The sequence below is a fragment of the Carassius auratus genome, chromosome 5, assembly GCF_003368295.1.
Source record: "Carassius auratus strain Wakin chromosome 5, ASM336829v1, whole genome shotgun sequence".
NCBI classification, from domain to species: Eukaryota; Metazoa; Chordata; class Actinopteri; order Cypriniformes; family Cyprinidae; genus Carassius; species Carassius auratus.
In genome coordinates, this window is record NC_039247.1 from 13,533,838 (window position 1) to 13,548,827 (window position 14,990).

General features: G+C 39.0%; 2 protein-coding genes and 1 non-coding gene across 6 annotated transcripts in view; 2 read left to right on the forward strand and 1 right to left on the reverse strand.

The window, feature by feature from the left end:
- The window catches only part of LOC113076359 (ectodysplasin-A-like), a 32,196-nt gene extending 24,188 nt beyond the window's left edge, over nt 1-8,008 (forward strand). Inside the window, exons 2-8 of one of the 4 annotated variants that reach the window (XM_026249014.1) lie at nt 289-352; nt 4,184-4,219; nt 4,364-4,522; nt 5,048-5,082; nt 5,274-5,325; nt 5,987-6,111; nt 6,272-8,008. In XM_026249014.1, coding sequence (XP_026104799.1) covers nt 289-352; nt 4,184-4,219; nt 4,364-4,522; nt 5,048-5,082; nt 5,274-5,325; nt 5,987-6,111; nt 6,272-6,532 — 732 coding nt within the window. In that variant the 3' untranslated portion in view covers nt 6,533-8,008. Of the gene's footprint in view, nt 1-288; nt 353-4,183; nt 4,220-4,363; nt 4,523-5,047; nt 5,083-5,273; nt 5,326-5,986; nt 6,118-6,271 lie in introns of all 4 variants that reach the window. The other 3 variants (XM_026249026.1, XM_026249007.1, XM_026249022.1) reach the window with 3 other exon arrangements.
- Nucleotides 8,009-10,777: 2,769 nt separating this feature from the next.
- Nucleotides 10,778-10,849, reverse strand: trnap-agg (transfer RNA proline (anticodon AGG)). Its single transcript has one exon. It is a non-coding gene; the product is annotated as a tRNA-Pro (tRNA).
- Nucleotides 10,850-11,642: 793 nt separating this feature from the next.
- Nucleotides 11,643-14,538, forward strand: wnt11f2 (wnt 11, family member 2). The gene is made up of 5 exons (XM_026249034.1): nt 11,643-11,933; nt 12,188-12,423; nt 12,726-13,003; nt 13,201-13,493; nt 13,763-14,538. Exons 1-5 carry the CDS (start codon nt 11,857-11,859, stop codon nt 13,935-13,937), a joined length of 1,059 nt encoding a protein of 352 aa, XP_026104819.1. The 5' UTR covers nt 11,643-11,856; the 3' UTR covers nt 13,938-14,538.
- The last annotated feature ends 452 nt before the right edge of the window (nt 14,539-14,990 follow it).

Genomic DNA, 14,990 nt, shown 5'->3' on the forward strand with positions numbered 1-14,990 from the left:
TGCCTTACTGCTGTAAATCCACAGGGTTTCTCAACACACACATTATGTTCATTATGTTCAGAGTGTTGTCTTTCAGCAGAGGTGTGTGTGTGTGTGTGTGTGTGTGTGCGTGTGTAGTTTTAGTTTACATGGCGACATTTATTTTATGAAGAAGTGGATTCGTTTCATTGATCATGCCTTGGCTCAAACTCAAGCTGGAGTTGAAATGTAAAATGCTTTGAAACAGCACCATGAATTAATTGTATTCTTCTGCACTGTACATCAAAACTTATTCCTTCATCTTCACAGAGCAGATGGAGGGATGAACACACAAGAGGATTGGAGAGAGTCATTCATCGTACCAAACGTTCAGGTAAAAAAATCTCTTTTGTGTGTGTTGATATTCATGCAATTTAGAGCTTAAATTAAGACAGTGTGTGTGTGTGCGTGTGTGTGTGTGTGTCCGTGCATGCATGTGTGGGTTTGTGTGTGTGCGTGTGTATGTGTGTATACAGTACGTGAGTATAAAGTCTGTGAGGTTGCCAGCGATTTCTCTTTCATGTGGTTTAGAGTTCAGAATGAGATGCATTTCCTTCATTTGATCATGCTACCTCTCACTCTCTCTCTCTCTCTGTGCCCCCCCTCATTCATTCCTTCCATCTTACTCATTATTGGGCTATGCTGTGCATACCAGTAGTTTATACACAAAATCCTTCTCTTTTATCCATTCTAGTAGCTTCTAACAAACTGATATTGCTCCTCTCTCACTCTTTTTCATTGGCGAACTCCAGCTTTGATTACCTACTCGTCTTTCCACGGCCGTGATTGGCTCCAGTTGGCAGCAGTTTGATTGGCAGGTGGTTTTGGCTTTGATTATGGCGGTGCAGTCACTGGCTCTGATCGGGAGTTCTACTGTTTCAGCTTTTGCACCTGTGTGCATCATGTGCCAAAATAAATACAGATACAACACAGATAATCTGCACGCATAGTATACACAGATGCCATCTCAAACAATGCTGAAGCAGATGTCTGGAGAGCAAGGTTACTGATGCTGATACATGTGCAGTTGACAAATGAGATGCACTTATTATAATGTGTCTGTCGATCAGTAAGGAATTATATGATATCTCAAAGTCTTTATAACTGCAAATTGGAGGAATGACATAAAAGGTTGTACTTTAAATATTAAGAAATTAGCTTTCTTTGGTCCAATTTAGTCATATTCAACTTCATCAAATTTCAACCGTACAAAGAAGAAGATTAAAATATTTTATTGTATAAGTAGTACTAGTGAATTATTAGTGTTATTTCTACTATTATATGCTACCAACTGAAAAGTGATGGATTTTGGTTTGTTTTCACTGAAATCTCTCCTTTTCCTGAGATTAAACAAAAACATGAGGTCTACAGAAAATAGAGATGTCCCGAGAGCAGTTTGCCATGTTTTGCCCCAATAACTTGTCATTTCAGAGAGTTGTGCAATATTATCTTGTGGTAATGTGACCACATGTGAACGGTCAAATGCACTTCTTTTTTTTTAAAACGCCCATCTTGGCAAATGATCAATTTAAACACAAAAGCAAATGAGTGTGGTTCAACTGGTATTGAGAACAACAAACTTTCCCATCGCTGTCTTTTTAAGTCATTTAAGTACATTTACATTAGTAAAATGATTTAATTATTAGTGAATGAGACCCAGTGTTTTTCAGATTATTGTTGTGTCTGTGTGTGCGAGTCTTGTGCATTAAATTATACATTAAATTCTTACACACACTAGTAAAGTGACACTCAGGTGTGCTAGAGATGGAAACAATGTCTGTAATATGCTGAGGTGTAAATCTGTGTAAATTTGACAGCAGTGTATGAATGTTAATGTTGAAATGTTGACCACAAATTTGAATTGATTAGATTGGGAGTATAAAATCCAAGCATCAGCCTGTGTAACGTGAGTATTGTTATAAGTTATTCCATCTAGTGTCAAACGGTCGGTGAGCATCTGTGTCTACTTGCATGATTTAATAAGGAAGTCATTTTGAATTTATTCTTGTGATCAAAAGACATTCTGTCATCTTCCCCATTCTCAGATTCATGGGTCAAAGCACTTGCACGTGGACATACACAAACTCGCTTACTTTGTGGCCTCATAAACCTGAACTTTAGTACAGCTGGGGTTCGGTGTGTTTGTGTGTGCAGCTGCATGTTTGGTGTGAAATATGGTTCCAATATTGTCTGTCTTTGATGCTAATTTGTTCCATTCATTAAAGACTTTTACCACTCTTTCTTTTTTTCTCCCATTTAAAACAAACACAGACATATCTAATGTCCTGTAACCCACCCTCAAAATTCTTTCGACGATCATGCACATGCAGACCACTTTTTATATTTGTTTTATTTATATTTCAACATTTCAAAACCCTTATGCTTGTCGTATAATTATTTTAGTTGCTTTTTTAAAATATCTCAGTTGCATCTACATTCAGAAGTTTCAGCTACAATATAAATGTACCTTTTCCTGATGCTTCTCTGGACGTCCGCTCTCTGAGGCTCGCGGTCTTCTCCACCAGAGGGAGTTCATTCACTCGGTTCAGAAATCTGCTTTGCCACTGGTTCCACAATTTCACAAAACCTGAGATTTATAAAACTCTGATATTTTCCTTATGTCGAGCAAACCTTTTGTGAATCAGGTTAGTGGATTTGCAAAAGCTGCTGGAACGGTTTGCAAAAATTTGTGTAAATAAGTAAATGTGTAAGGGGGTTATAAAACAAACATAAAAACCCATTTTTGGAATAGAAGTAAAGACTAAAGGTTTTACAAAACAAACCAAGGCTTTGTGAAGTGGGCTGGATGATTTGTGCACACTGAGAACAGAATTCACTGAAACTGTCTGTCGAGTTTGCATGTTTATTTTATTTTCATCTTTATTTTGAAAACCCGCAACTTAAATACACTTGAGTAATAAAATGAAATGATTGAAATATTAAACATTTGATGTGTGAAGCCCCTGACAGTTCCAATTTATGCATCTTTATGGGCCGTTGTGTCGGTACTGGGTTGTTAGTGCAGGCTGGCTACAGATTCCACTTCAACGATCACTAGAACATTTACACAAACAACCATTTTAATATGAATTTAATTCTTTAACCATTTTATCGATCTGCTCAGTAAAATCACTGTGCTAATAGCACCCTGCCATTGCGGCTGTTTAAACTGGATTGCAAGTGGTATGTGAATAAAAGAAATAAATAAACAGTTATCTGGTGAGCTCATCCCTGATTGTTTTATAAAAAAAAAAAAAAGACAGGAACATCTGTAGAGAGGTACTGAAGACAGGTCAAGTTTGTTGCATGCTTACTGTGTGTGTCATGTTTGGGTTTTGTTGTGTTTGCTTGATTTTATGTATGTGCATGTTGCAATCCCCCCCTCCTTTCGGTTGTTTTTCATATAATGAGAAAAAAGGGAAGATTAAAAGAAAAGATTAAAGGCAGCAAGTGGTTTCTTTTCACTTTTGATATTCTGTGTTTTGAGAAAAAGAAATATCGCGTGCGAAGCCCACCAGACAACAGAATGAAAGCAGCAGTCATTTACAAATGTGTTGAAGTAGTTTTGTTGCAAAAAAAGACCCCCGAATACTAGCCAATGCAAACACAAGAGTGACCTCAGACCTTAGGAACACAGATCTGTCTCCTGAGACTCAGTGTGTGTGTGTGTGTGTGTGTGTGTGTGTGTGTGTGTGTGTGTGTGTGCGTGTGTAGGCTAGATTTTAAACTTTAAAACAGTAGATTTTGTCAGACTTGTTTATTAGGGTTGTGTTGGATTTGTTACACATTTACACACACAAAGACACTCTTATATGATATAGTTTGTAAATACAGTACATTTGTTGCTTCAGTGTTATAGTTTGTTGTACAGTGAGAAGCGTGTGTGTGTGTGTGTGTGTGTGTGTGTGTGTGTATGATAACTGTAGACACCAGCCTAAGCAGTTGTCCTCTAAATGACATTTGGGGTTTGTTTTTCTGTGGTCATGTGAGTGTCATTATTGGTTTAGCTACTTTGAAACATATAAACAGTCTGATTAAATCAATTTCTTTTGTGGAAGAAACAAGCAGCAGCCCAGGAGGAACATTTTTTTGCATTTGTGATTGTGCATGTAAAATGATACATTTCTGACTGATTATCTTTTCCTGTTGCTTATACCTCTTCCAGAAACTAATGGAAAGAAGAAAGGAGAGAAGAAAAAAGGTAATTTCATCATTTTCACTCTGTTATTAAAAAATGTTTTGTATTTCATCAGCTGTTTCTAGTGCTTTAATGTTTTTGTTTATAGACTTAAATTTCATTCCTCAATGCTTTTTGTTTTTTTCTGTCTGTTTTTTATTTCTTTAGGCAAGAAAGGACCCCCTGGTGCGCCTGGACCTCCAGGCCCACCTGGTCCTCCTGGAATACCAGGGATCCCGGGTATCCCAGGCAATAACGCAATGGGACCCTCTGGCCCACCCGGACCTCCCGGACCCACAGGGCCACCGGGACCACAGGGACCTCCAGGTTTATACACTCACTTTTCTTTACACGCAGTCACAGCAAGCTGCAAGTTTAAAGTCACCATGAAATCAAAATGGACAATTGCTGTTTATGGAATGCCATTTTTACAATTTCTGTGCCATCATAATCTTAAATCAAAATTGAATCAAAACTCCCCCTTTGCAACAACATCTCTTCTCTGACAATAAACTCTTTCCTTCCGCAAACTGTCACTCACATAAGATCACAGCAATAGCAAACGACAATGATCCAATCAATTCCCAGTGGACAAATTCAGGTCCCATCTTAACAGGGAAGAAAAAATTTGATTTCCATATTATGCCAATGTTAAAGGCAGAAATTGCAAAATCAACTGAAATGTTGCTTCATTGCTGTGCACGATTTGCAGTCCATAGGAATTCATTGTTTAAATTGAAAGGCTTGATGCTGGAAAGATGTAAGCAAACTTTCAAAGCTGGTGTGAATAGATCATAAGCAACTAATAACAGACCTAAAGCAACACAATTCTGTCCCCCTGTGTGTCAACAGGAAGTGCAGAAAGAGTCAAGCACAGAGAGACACAGGTAAGCACCATCTCCTGATCTCCACTGCCACACTGCTCATCTCTCCATCTTATATTCTCTCAGTTAAAAGCTTTTGATGTATTTGATGTGTAGATCACACACATTGTTAACATGCTAATGAGTCTGTGCATCAAGAGTATGTAGAAAATGAGTTTTTAGAATTTGTGAGTTTAAACCTGATGTTTCTGCAGCCAGCTGTGGTGCATCTTCAAGGTCAGGAAACTACCATCCAGGTTAAAGAAGGTAAGAGTTAAATAATGATCCCCACATACACACAACTACATACATATGCTTCACAGTGCTTATTGATATTGTGTGTTGGAATTACTTTAATTTATTAAAGGTTGTAAGAAGGGCTCAAATATAAGGATGGCCCGCAGGCTATGCTAAATGTTCTTTGTAAAATAAATATTAAAATATTAAATATTAAAAAAAATTGCTGCAGAAAAATTACACTACCATTTAAAAATCTGGAGTCAGTAAGAAATTAAGACTGCTTTAAAAAGAAAACATTTAAGGATAAAGACATTTTTTAAAGTAAAGACTTTTAGAATGTTACAAAATAATTTGATTTCAAATAAATGCTGCTATTTTGCAACACATGAATAAATTACATTTTAAATTGAAAATAAATAAAAAACTAATTTTAAATTGTAGTTATATTTCCAGTTGTTTAATGTGTGTGTGATTTTTATATTTATTTATTTATTTGTATGTTTTTAATTATGAAATGATCAATCAAAATGTATGATTTGTTGATGTCAGGGTCAGTAAATTGTGTTGACAAGGCGAGTAGAAATTGGAGAAAACCCTCCTTACAGTTGAGCCCTGGTGTGTGTGTCTTAACTCTGTATCGCTACTGTCATAACAGATGATTGAGTATTTACTGGTGTCTGTTTGTGAGATTTGTCAGAAGGTGTGTTGAAAAATTGGAGAATGATCTCGATCCATCAGAGAGTGTTTAAAATGCACTCACGCTCTGGAGAGCTGGAAGTCCTTCTTGACGGAACATACTTTATATATAGTCAGGTAGAAGTGAGTACAGTCCCTGGACTAACTCTACTGCTTATACACAAATAAATACACGATACATTTCATACAAATACACTGAAACATACTTTTACATGATTAAAAAAATCAATAACCATTATCCCATATTGCTTTGTGTGTGTGTCTGTGCATGCAACAGGTATATTACCTGAACTTCACTGACATTGCGAGTTATGAGGTGATGGTTGACAAGACTCCATTCTTGCGCTGCACGCGAAGCATCGAGACCGGCCAGCGCAAGTTCAACACCTGCTACACCGCGGGGGTGTGTTTGTTGCGAGCCCGCCAGAAGATCTCCATCCGCATGGTGTATGAGGACACGTCTATCTCCATGAGCAACCACACCACCTTCCTCGGCAGCATCCGTCTAGGGGACGCCCCGGCTGCTGGACACACCTGAGTCTATCGGCGTACAGGTTGACCCGATCAGACACACAGATCACGCTGATGAGGTCACAGACCACGCCCACTGAACTCGACTGAGCCAGTATGCCTCATTAGCCACGCCCCGAGGACACAGAGCCAACCATTTAGGACCAAACGGGCTCATCTACATATCTGCCAAGCGTCAGGCAGATGTGACAATGTAGCATCACCGACACTGACAAAAAGGTCCAATTCTTTCTGAGCACTGAAACAGCCTCCATCATTCCTCAGACGTTAGCAACACAATATTTACCACAACTTATCAAACTAAATAAATCAACAGACTGGTTTCCTAGATGCATTGTGTGTCAGCCATTCTAGCAGCTTCCTCTGTTCTGGTTTGTGTGACAGGATGAGCTCGACGCCCTTACAGCTGCTGTGTGTATGCGGTATCACTGCATTGATTGCAGTGACTGGAACTGCAAAAGGACTGAGATACTCTATTCATTCAATGCACCACATGCTAGCTACCTGCTTGATCCATAACAGACACACACTTCAATAGATTCTACACCACATAAACAGTCAACCTGTGTACTATTTTAATCAAGCACTGATAATGACAATGTATAAAACAGAATATCTATGTTCAGTTATCTCTGATCTTTTACAAATGCTGTCAAGCTCCCCATGTTTATTATGAAGTCATGATATTCTGAATTCTGGTTTTATGGTCCTTTGCTCTTTATCTGTCATTACCTGTGGGAAAGACTGAGTGTATGCAAATGATGGCAGTAGTTCAGGCACTGAAATGAATGATATTTCGTAATGATTTGTCCTCTTCAACATCATCCTGAATATTCAATGCAATACCACATGCCTCCTGTAGGGGACAGTAGTGCTCCTCTATAGCAAATGTAGCAATGATAGGTTTGATCAGAAGAGATAGGCTGTGTTCGGAATAGAATACTGTTGTACTTATTTTTGCTACAGTACATAGTATGCATGCTGTATACTAGTTTATTGCCCTCGTATAATTCCAAACTCGTAAGACATTAGTTAATCATCAGAACATAAATTACATATCTGTTCCTTGAACAGTTACGTTGCTGTATATGCAGGGTCAGAAAGCTCTCGGACTTCATCAAAAATATCTTAGTTTGTGTTCCGAAGTTGAACGAAGGTTTTGTGGGTTTGGAACAATTCAATGACAGAATTTTTATTTATAGGTAAACTACCCCTTTAAGTTTAATTGAGCAAGAATGCAGCAAAAGTGACAGTAAAGGCATTTATAACGTTACAAAAGATTTATATTTCCAATGAATGCTGTTCTTTTGAACTTCCTATTATTCATCAAAGAATCCTTTAAAAAATGTATCATGGTTTCCACAAAACTATTACAAAAGCTACATTGATGATAATGGTTTTTTTCAGCCTATTAGAATGATTCTGAAGGACCATGTGACAATGAAGACGAGTCAAAATTCCACTTTGAATAAATCACATTTTTTTAAATATAATAAACTAGGAAATGCTTATTTTAAAGTGTTATATCTCAAAATATTTGTTTGTTCTTTATCTTTGATTAACTTCTCTCAACCCCAAACTTTTAAACAGTAGTGTATACGCTGAACACTGTATCCCACAATGCAAATTCCCACAGATATCCTCATAATTCGATCTGATAAACTGCACAGTATACTACAGGAAGCAATAGGCTAGTATTCCATTCCAAACATTTGAGCCTGTCTTCCACTCCAGCACACTGCTAAAAATCAGAGTGTCATGAATCAGCCTTGAGATTTCTCCAGCGCCTGACTGACAGCTCTGGACTGTGGATCTGAATGGTTTGTGGAGAAAGACTGAATTATGCGAGTATAGTTTAGTTAATAGGAATCAGATCCTCTCAGTGGGAACAAACTGTTTTATTGTGTGTTCAAAGGTCTTGGAATAAAAAGAAGCATGGGAATTATCTGGAACCTTCTGAAGAGAGTGTGTAACTGCCCTCAGGTTTCCTCGGCTTGTTCCCTCTCTCCACATGGACATGTAAAAAAACCAGAAGAGTCTGAATGTGATTGTGTTCTGATAGATTTGTTGTTTTATCTCTCTTTTTCTTCCCTTAAACATCACATCCGATTGACAGCTTGTTTTAGTTTTTGTTTCTTGTGTGTGTGTGTGTGTGTGTGTGTGTGTGTGTGTGTGTGTGTGTTTTAGATACAAGTGTTTTGTAGGTAAGTGATTTGTATACTGTATGTAGTCCTGTTTTACTGAAGATGATGTATATTTGTAAACTATACAGGGAATGTATATATGTACAATAAGATATTTTGCTCTTTTGTAAAGTTCTTTGTCCTATTAAATTGTTTTTGAAAGATTGTTTTAAAGTGTGCTTAAAATGTCAGTGTTCCCTAAGAAAGAGTGAATCCCAGTGAGAGCTGTCGTTTTGGGCCAGTTGATGTGCAGTGCCACCTCGTGTTCAAAGAAAAAGAAAATACAACTTTTTCCAAAACCTTTAAGTCATATAATTCAAAAATGATCTTCAGTTTATGCTTGCAGACATATATAGCGATGTCTGTGACCTAATTTAATTAAATCTAAAAACTTTGACTCTGTTGATTCAAACTCTCAGTGGAGAAACCAAATCAGTTTCACTGAACATACATCAACTTCTTTGCTGTTCCACACGGTCTAGAACAGAAACATCATTTCTGCCTGTGTGTATTCAGTGTCAAGTGGTCTAATAACACCTTACAATTTCATTCTTTCACAAACATGAAGGTTTCATCACCTGTTTCCACATTCCTCTGTCTTATTGTCTCCATTCTACACACACAAATGCAAAAGACAGGATCTCTTGATGCTAAGCTTTTGTCTAAAATCTCAGCACAATTAAGTCAAAGAGCACAAAACAAGAAATCAGCAGCCCCTGACTTCTTCAAACGGGTGAACTCTATACACAGTGGATTCTAGAGATTCCACCCTTAGCTCTGCCATGTTTCTTGTTCAGAATAAAAGATTTGCTGAAGTCCAGTATTTTGATGACTGGACTGGTGCATAGTAAAGAGCCACTCTCAACAAGAATATGAATATGATCTGCTATCGCTAACTCTCTTCTCTCATGCCTCATATTAATACTCTAAACCCCTATAGAGATGTAGGGCATCAGAATACTTAAAGCCTAAATAATAATATGTTTTAGGCTTCCGTACAACTACTTAAATGGCATTTTGTAAGGGAATACCTTCCTCAAACCATATGGTTGTTGATTCCTCATCACATTTTGAAGTAGCTCTAGATAACAGTTCCACACCAAGTGTTGGTTTAATTGCATGATTAAAAATAATCTTCAATGTGTCTTGCTCAAATTAACATTTGCCGTTTATGTGAATTTTATGCTGTAAAAATGCGATTGTGGCGTTTTGGGATTTCAACAGGTCAGCTAAAGGTCAAACTGAATTGCAAGAGCCCATGTCCAGCTCCCAGTCTCTTTGAAAAGCACAGTGCAGTGCACGAAAGCAAAGTAAAATACACTTGGTTCGTTTCACTTATTTAGAAATAATTTTAAGACCTGTCGTAACTTTATAGGACTTCGTTGGTTTATTTATTTTTGTAGTGATGTGGCTTATTTACAGCACACAATGCTCATAAAACCTGATGATTAGGCCTCTGATTATGACAGGATCTGTTGATCGGATTAGCAGACCTTGAGGCATTTGTATTATTCCGGCTCCATTAAAAACAGAAGAACTGGTTTGTTTGATCTTAATCCCGACTAATTCATGCACTCGCATGCACATCAATCAAAATTCCAGTTTGCAGTTTCGGCCGCTGATGGCCCATCGTAAGATCAATATACAGTCTATTCATGATTCTGGTTTGTCCCGACACATTTCAGTGGATTCTATTCAAGGACGAGTTGAATCAAAGAGAAAATTTTCTCGCCTTTCCGTGGAGTGACCGAGCTGCTAGCTTGCAGAGGTGAGGGATATGTTATTTCTGATTGTCTCGGTAAGTATGGCCGCTCTGAAACCTGTGAATATTCACAACTACGTGGTGATCAGACCAGAGTGATTAGCACTGTCTCAGCTCCGCTATTCACACGCGCCACGCTGCATTCCGTCTCTGAGGCACATTCAACTGAATAAACATCGCTTGAGCTTTCGATTAAAACTGATTTGTGTTCATCGAACTGTTTTAATGCACGTCATGTTTTAATCTATATGTATTCACTCAATAGTAAACAATCAAATCAGACATTGTTTTGAAAAACTGAAAAGCAGGGCTCGTCCGGGATTTGAACCCGGGACCTCTCGCACCCTAAGCGAGAATCATACCCCTAGACCAACGAGCCTCGGTATTCGGAGAGAACAGGTAAGCACATATTGTTGTCTTTTCAAGTTTAAGTATAAGGTTGCTGTTGTTTTCGTTTTTTAATAAACTTAATGATTCATTGTGCATTAGTGTAAAATTGTGCTTTTCTTAAAACCGAGGAGTCTATATGAAACTTGTGAATACTGCAGAGTCTGTAGTAGCTAGTAGCTTACAGTGTGATGTTGTTTAGAATAAATTAGAATTATGTATCATTGACATTTGCCCGGTTTACTTTACAGTGATTGTACTGTTTTAAGATGTTTGTGCTAGTAAGGCTAGAGGAACGAGAAATCCGGCTTATCTTCAGGGAAGAGCCGAATCAAACTGATTTGGATGTAAATGAACGAGTTGTTGATCCCGTTTGGACAGAAATCTTCAAAAGACTAAAGCCAAATTGTTTTCTTTGGGAAGGCGCACACCCTGAAAAGCTGAGCTTTACAGATGATGAGTGCTATTGTTTTTTCTACACTTAACCTCGACAAATCGGTTAAAACGTTGTTTGTTCACCAGGCTAACTTTACATGCGCGAATGAATATAACAACAAACAAACCAATTAGTCTCCCATGAGAAGTAATGTAAAAATAGTGTTTGTTCGGTCGACTGGCAAGAGTAAATAAGACACACTAAACTTGGCTAATTGCGTTTTGATCTGCTTGATAACCAACACTTTAGTGAGCTAATTGTCGTTTGCTTAACTGGCGTGACCAGACAATGGGATATGTTTCAGTATGATTTCCTTCCTATAAATTGACAGTAATAGTCTGTCTATGGTAATAGTAGGTAATCGTCTCCGCGCGCTTCTTGAAAATGAATCTTGCGACCGCCCACGCGCGGAGGGGCGGGTCGACACCCATAGCTGTACTAAAGAGAGAGAGACTCGGACCCAATTCAGCCTAAAGCTTAGGTAGTTCCGTGTGCATCTTCTAAGCCACTGGGGGAAAACAAAAACATCAAACCAGACTTCACTAGGATTTCCAAACGACAAAATGACAGCATACGGGAATGTTCTTCTATTTTTCCTCATGTCTATGAGCGTGATATCCTGCACAGGAATATCATGGCTGTAAGTATTTTTTATTCGTTAAGCAATATAGGAAAATCTGATCAATAAAGTGATATTTCATAAAAACATGTAAAAAAAAAATAGAAAAGATTTATTCATTGAACAGTTTATTTTATACTCCAAGGAACAGCAACAGATTACCTTGTTGGAAACATGTCGAGTCTTCTTTGTAATCCAGCATTATTAAATAAAAATGAAGTTATGTTTTGGCTATTTACGGCAGTCTGGCTCAGTTAGGGTGTTTGTGTTTGCAGCGGTCTAACGGTAAACGGGAGCTCGGTCGGATGGAATCAGACACATCACTGTAAACTCCTGGACGGACTCGTGCCAGATCAGCATCATCTCTGCAAGCGAAACCTCGAGCTCATGCACAGCATCGTGCACGCGGCCAAACTCACCAAGAGCGCGTGCCAGAGCTCCTTCAGCGACATGCGCTGGAACTGCTCGTCCATCGAGAGCGCCCCTCACTTCACCCCTGATCTAGCCAAAGGTGAATACCTATATGGGCAACTTGTCCTTGTACATGTTGACATTTAGCCACATGCTCAGTAAATAAATCTTTATTAAAATAATTCTGTATTGAAATGATTCAACTGTATTTATATCACCATAGTACTCACTAACAACCACTCTACTTTTAGAATATAAGTACCAGCAAGTATCAGTATAGTAAAAAAAACACTAATTTATTCCTTTTTTAAAGAATAATATGAATGTGAAAACTCAACACCATATGCTAAGTTCAGGTTGCTATGTTTGCATAGGTGATCTAACAAAGGCATCTCTGTGCAGGGACCCGCGAGGCAGCGTTTGTGTTCTCTCTGGCCGCTGCAGTGGTCAGTCATGCCATCGCCCGTGCATGTGCTTCAGGAGAGCTCCCCAGCTGTTCCTGTGCACCAGCGCCCTCAGAGCAGGCGGCCCCAGACTTCCGCTGGGGAGGCTGCGGAGATAATGTTCGCTACGGCCTGCAGATGGGCTCAGCTTTCTCAGATGCACCCATGAGGAACCGCCGGTCAGGACCACAGGCATTTAGACTCATGCAGCTTCACAACAATGCAGTGGGACGACAGGTAAGCTCAACCACGTGCTTAATTTCCATTAAAAAAAAGCCTGGCTTAATTCATCAGTTTCACTCATGTGATAATGGAATACTATTGAATTGTAACACGGAAACATGCATTTTCTTTGAAGCAGCTTTGAAACTATGGTGAAAAGTACTGTACAACTAAACTTTATTTCATTCTTTTGTTCTGTTGTGTTTGTGTAGGCACTCATGGATGCTTTAGAGATGAAGTGCAAATGTCACGGTGTTTCTGGCTCCTGCTCTGTGAAGACCTGCTGGAAGGCCCTTCAAGACATCAAGAGCATCTCAGCCGACCTCAAGTCCAAATACCTGTCTGCCACCAAGGTCATTCCGCGCCAGATTGGCACCCGCCGACAGCTAGTCCCCCGTGAGATGGAGGTCAGGCCTGTCGGAGAGAATGAACTGGTTTATCTGGTCAGCTCGCCCGATTACTGTTCCCAGAACGCCAAGCAGGGGTCATTCGGCACCACAGACAGGTGAGATACACATCATCAGTCAGGGTTATTGATTACTGATGAGTTGAGAAACAGCAATCAGTTCTCAGTCACTGTAATGAATGAGGGACTATCACTGATCTGACAGATGGGACAGAGCACAAAGGAAAGAAAAGAGGCACATGAAGAGAATTGGTTAAACATTATTACACACGCAGACACAAAAACTGAATCTCACAATGCAAACATGCTGCTATGCTACAGTTTGAGTTATTTGCCAGTAGTATGAATAATTTGCTCTGTCTCTGCAGGCTATGTAACAAGACTGCGACCGGCAGTGAGAGCTGTGGACTCATGTGTTGTGGACGAGGGTATAATGCCTATACGGAGGTGCTGGTGGAGCGCTGCCAGTGTAAATATCACTGGTGCTGTTACGTGTCCTGCAAAACCTGCCATCGCACTGTTGAGAGATATGTCTGCAAATGACGAGCCACCCTAGGGACTGTCTTCATCGACAGAGAGAAGGAGGCATGGTGCAGTGCTGGGTGAATGTGTACAATATGTGAGTGAATAATCCTTCCGTAGTGCTGCAAGGATGGCATGAAAGTGAAGAAAGAAGAGCTGGAGTTGAGGAATACTGGATGGTGAAAGAGTTAATGAATGGCTGTAAACAAAGAACCCTGTGGTGAGGCCCTCAAGGCACCCTGCAGAAGAGCAGAGGGATAAGTGGCTGCTCACAGCAAAACTCATCAACTCCAGCACAGAGAAGGAGACACGGGGGGAGGGGAGAACTGTGCTGCTAAAGAGTTACTTTACTGCGGTAATACTTTACACAATGCTGATCTTTTTAGATCTGTTTTGGTCAGATACATTTCATAGGTTACACAGCAGAGATTGAATCCAACTGTTTAGTTTGGTTGACTTCAAAAGTTTTATGTGCTCAGTATTGATTATGAAGAGCACCATTGTATTCATTGAAAGAAAGATGAAGGCCATGCCTTGGGAAATTTTTTTGTACATTTTCTGTAAAAAAGCAAATTTGTATTTATTTTATTAAATAATTTCATTTGAAAGAGACTCGATGGACGTAATTTTTCATCATGTAAGACTTAAAGGGATATTCGGCCCAAAAATGAAAACCTCATCATTTCATGGTGTTCCAAACTATGACTTTTTTTTTTCTGCAGAACATAAAAAAAAAAGATATTTTGAAGAATGTTGGTAACCAAGCAGTGTTGGTGCCATCGACTTCCACTGTATGGACAATAAACACGGAGACATTTCTCAAAATATCTATCTTTTGGTTCCACAAAAGAAGGAAAGTCATACAGGTTTGGAATGACATGACATACCACAACTGAATTTTATCTTTTATTTTTTTGGTGAACTGTTTTTTCAATGTCTTGCTAACAGTCAGTCTAAAGCAGTTTTGAGAAGATGTGTGTCAGTCACAATATGAACAGCATTTAAAGCCATTCTGTATGTGGACATGAGCATGTTTTCTCCGTCCTCTCATCAACATTCTTCCACATCAAAGAC

What these genes read in the sequence shown, in the direction of transcription:
- wnt11f2 (XM_026249034.1), top strand. Translation starts at nt 11,857, where the DNA reads ATGACAGCATACGGGAATGTTCTTCTATTTTTCCTCATGTCTATGAGC. An exon ending in TGCACAGGAATATCATGGCT is followed by an intron (nt 11,934 to 12,187) that starts GTAAGTATTTTT and finishes TTGTGTTTGCAG; the next exon opens with CGGTCTAACGGTAAACGGGA. An exon ending in CACCCCTGATCTAGCCAAAG is followed by an intron (nt 12,424 to 12,725) that starts GTGAATACCTAT and finishes ATCTCTGTGCAG; the next exon opens with GGACCCGCGAGGCAGCGTTT.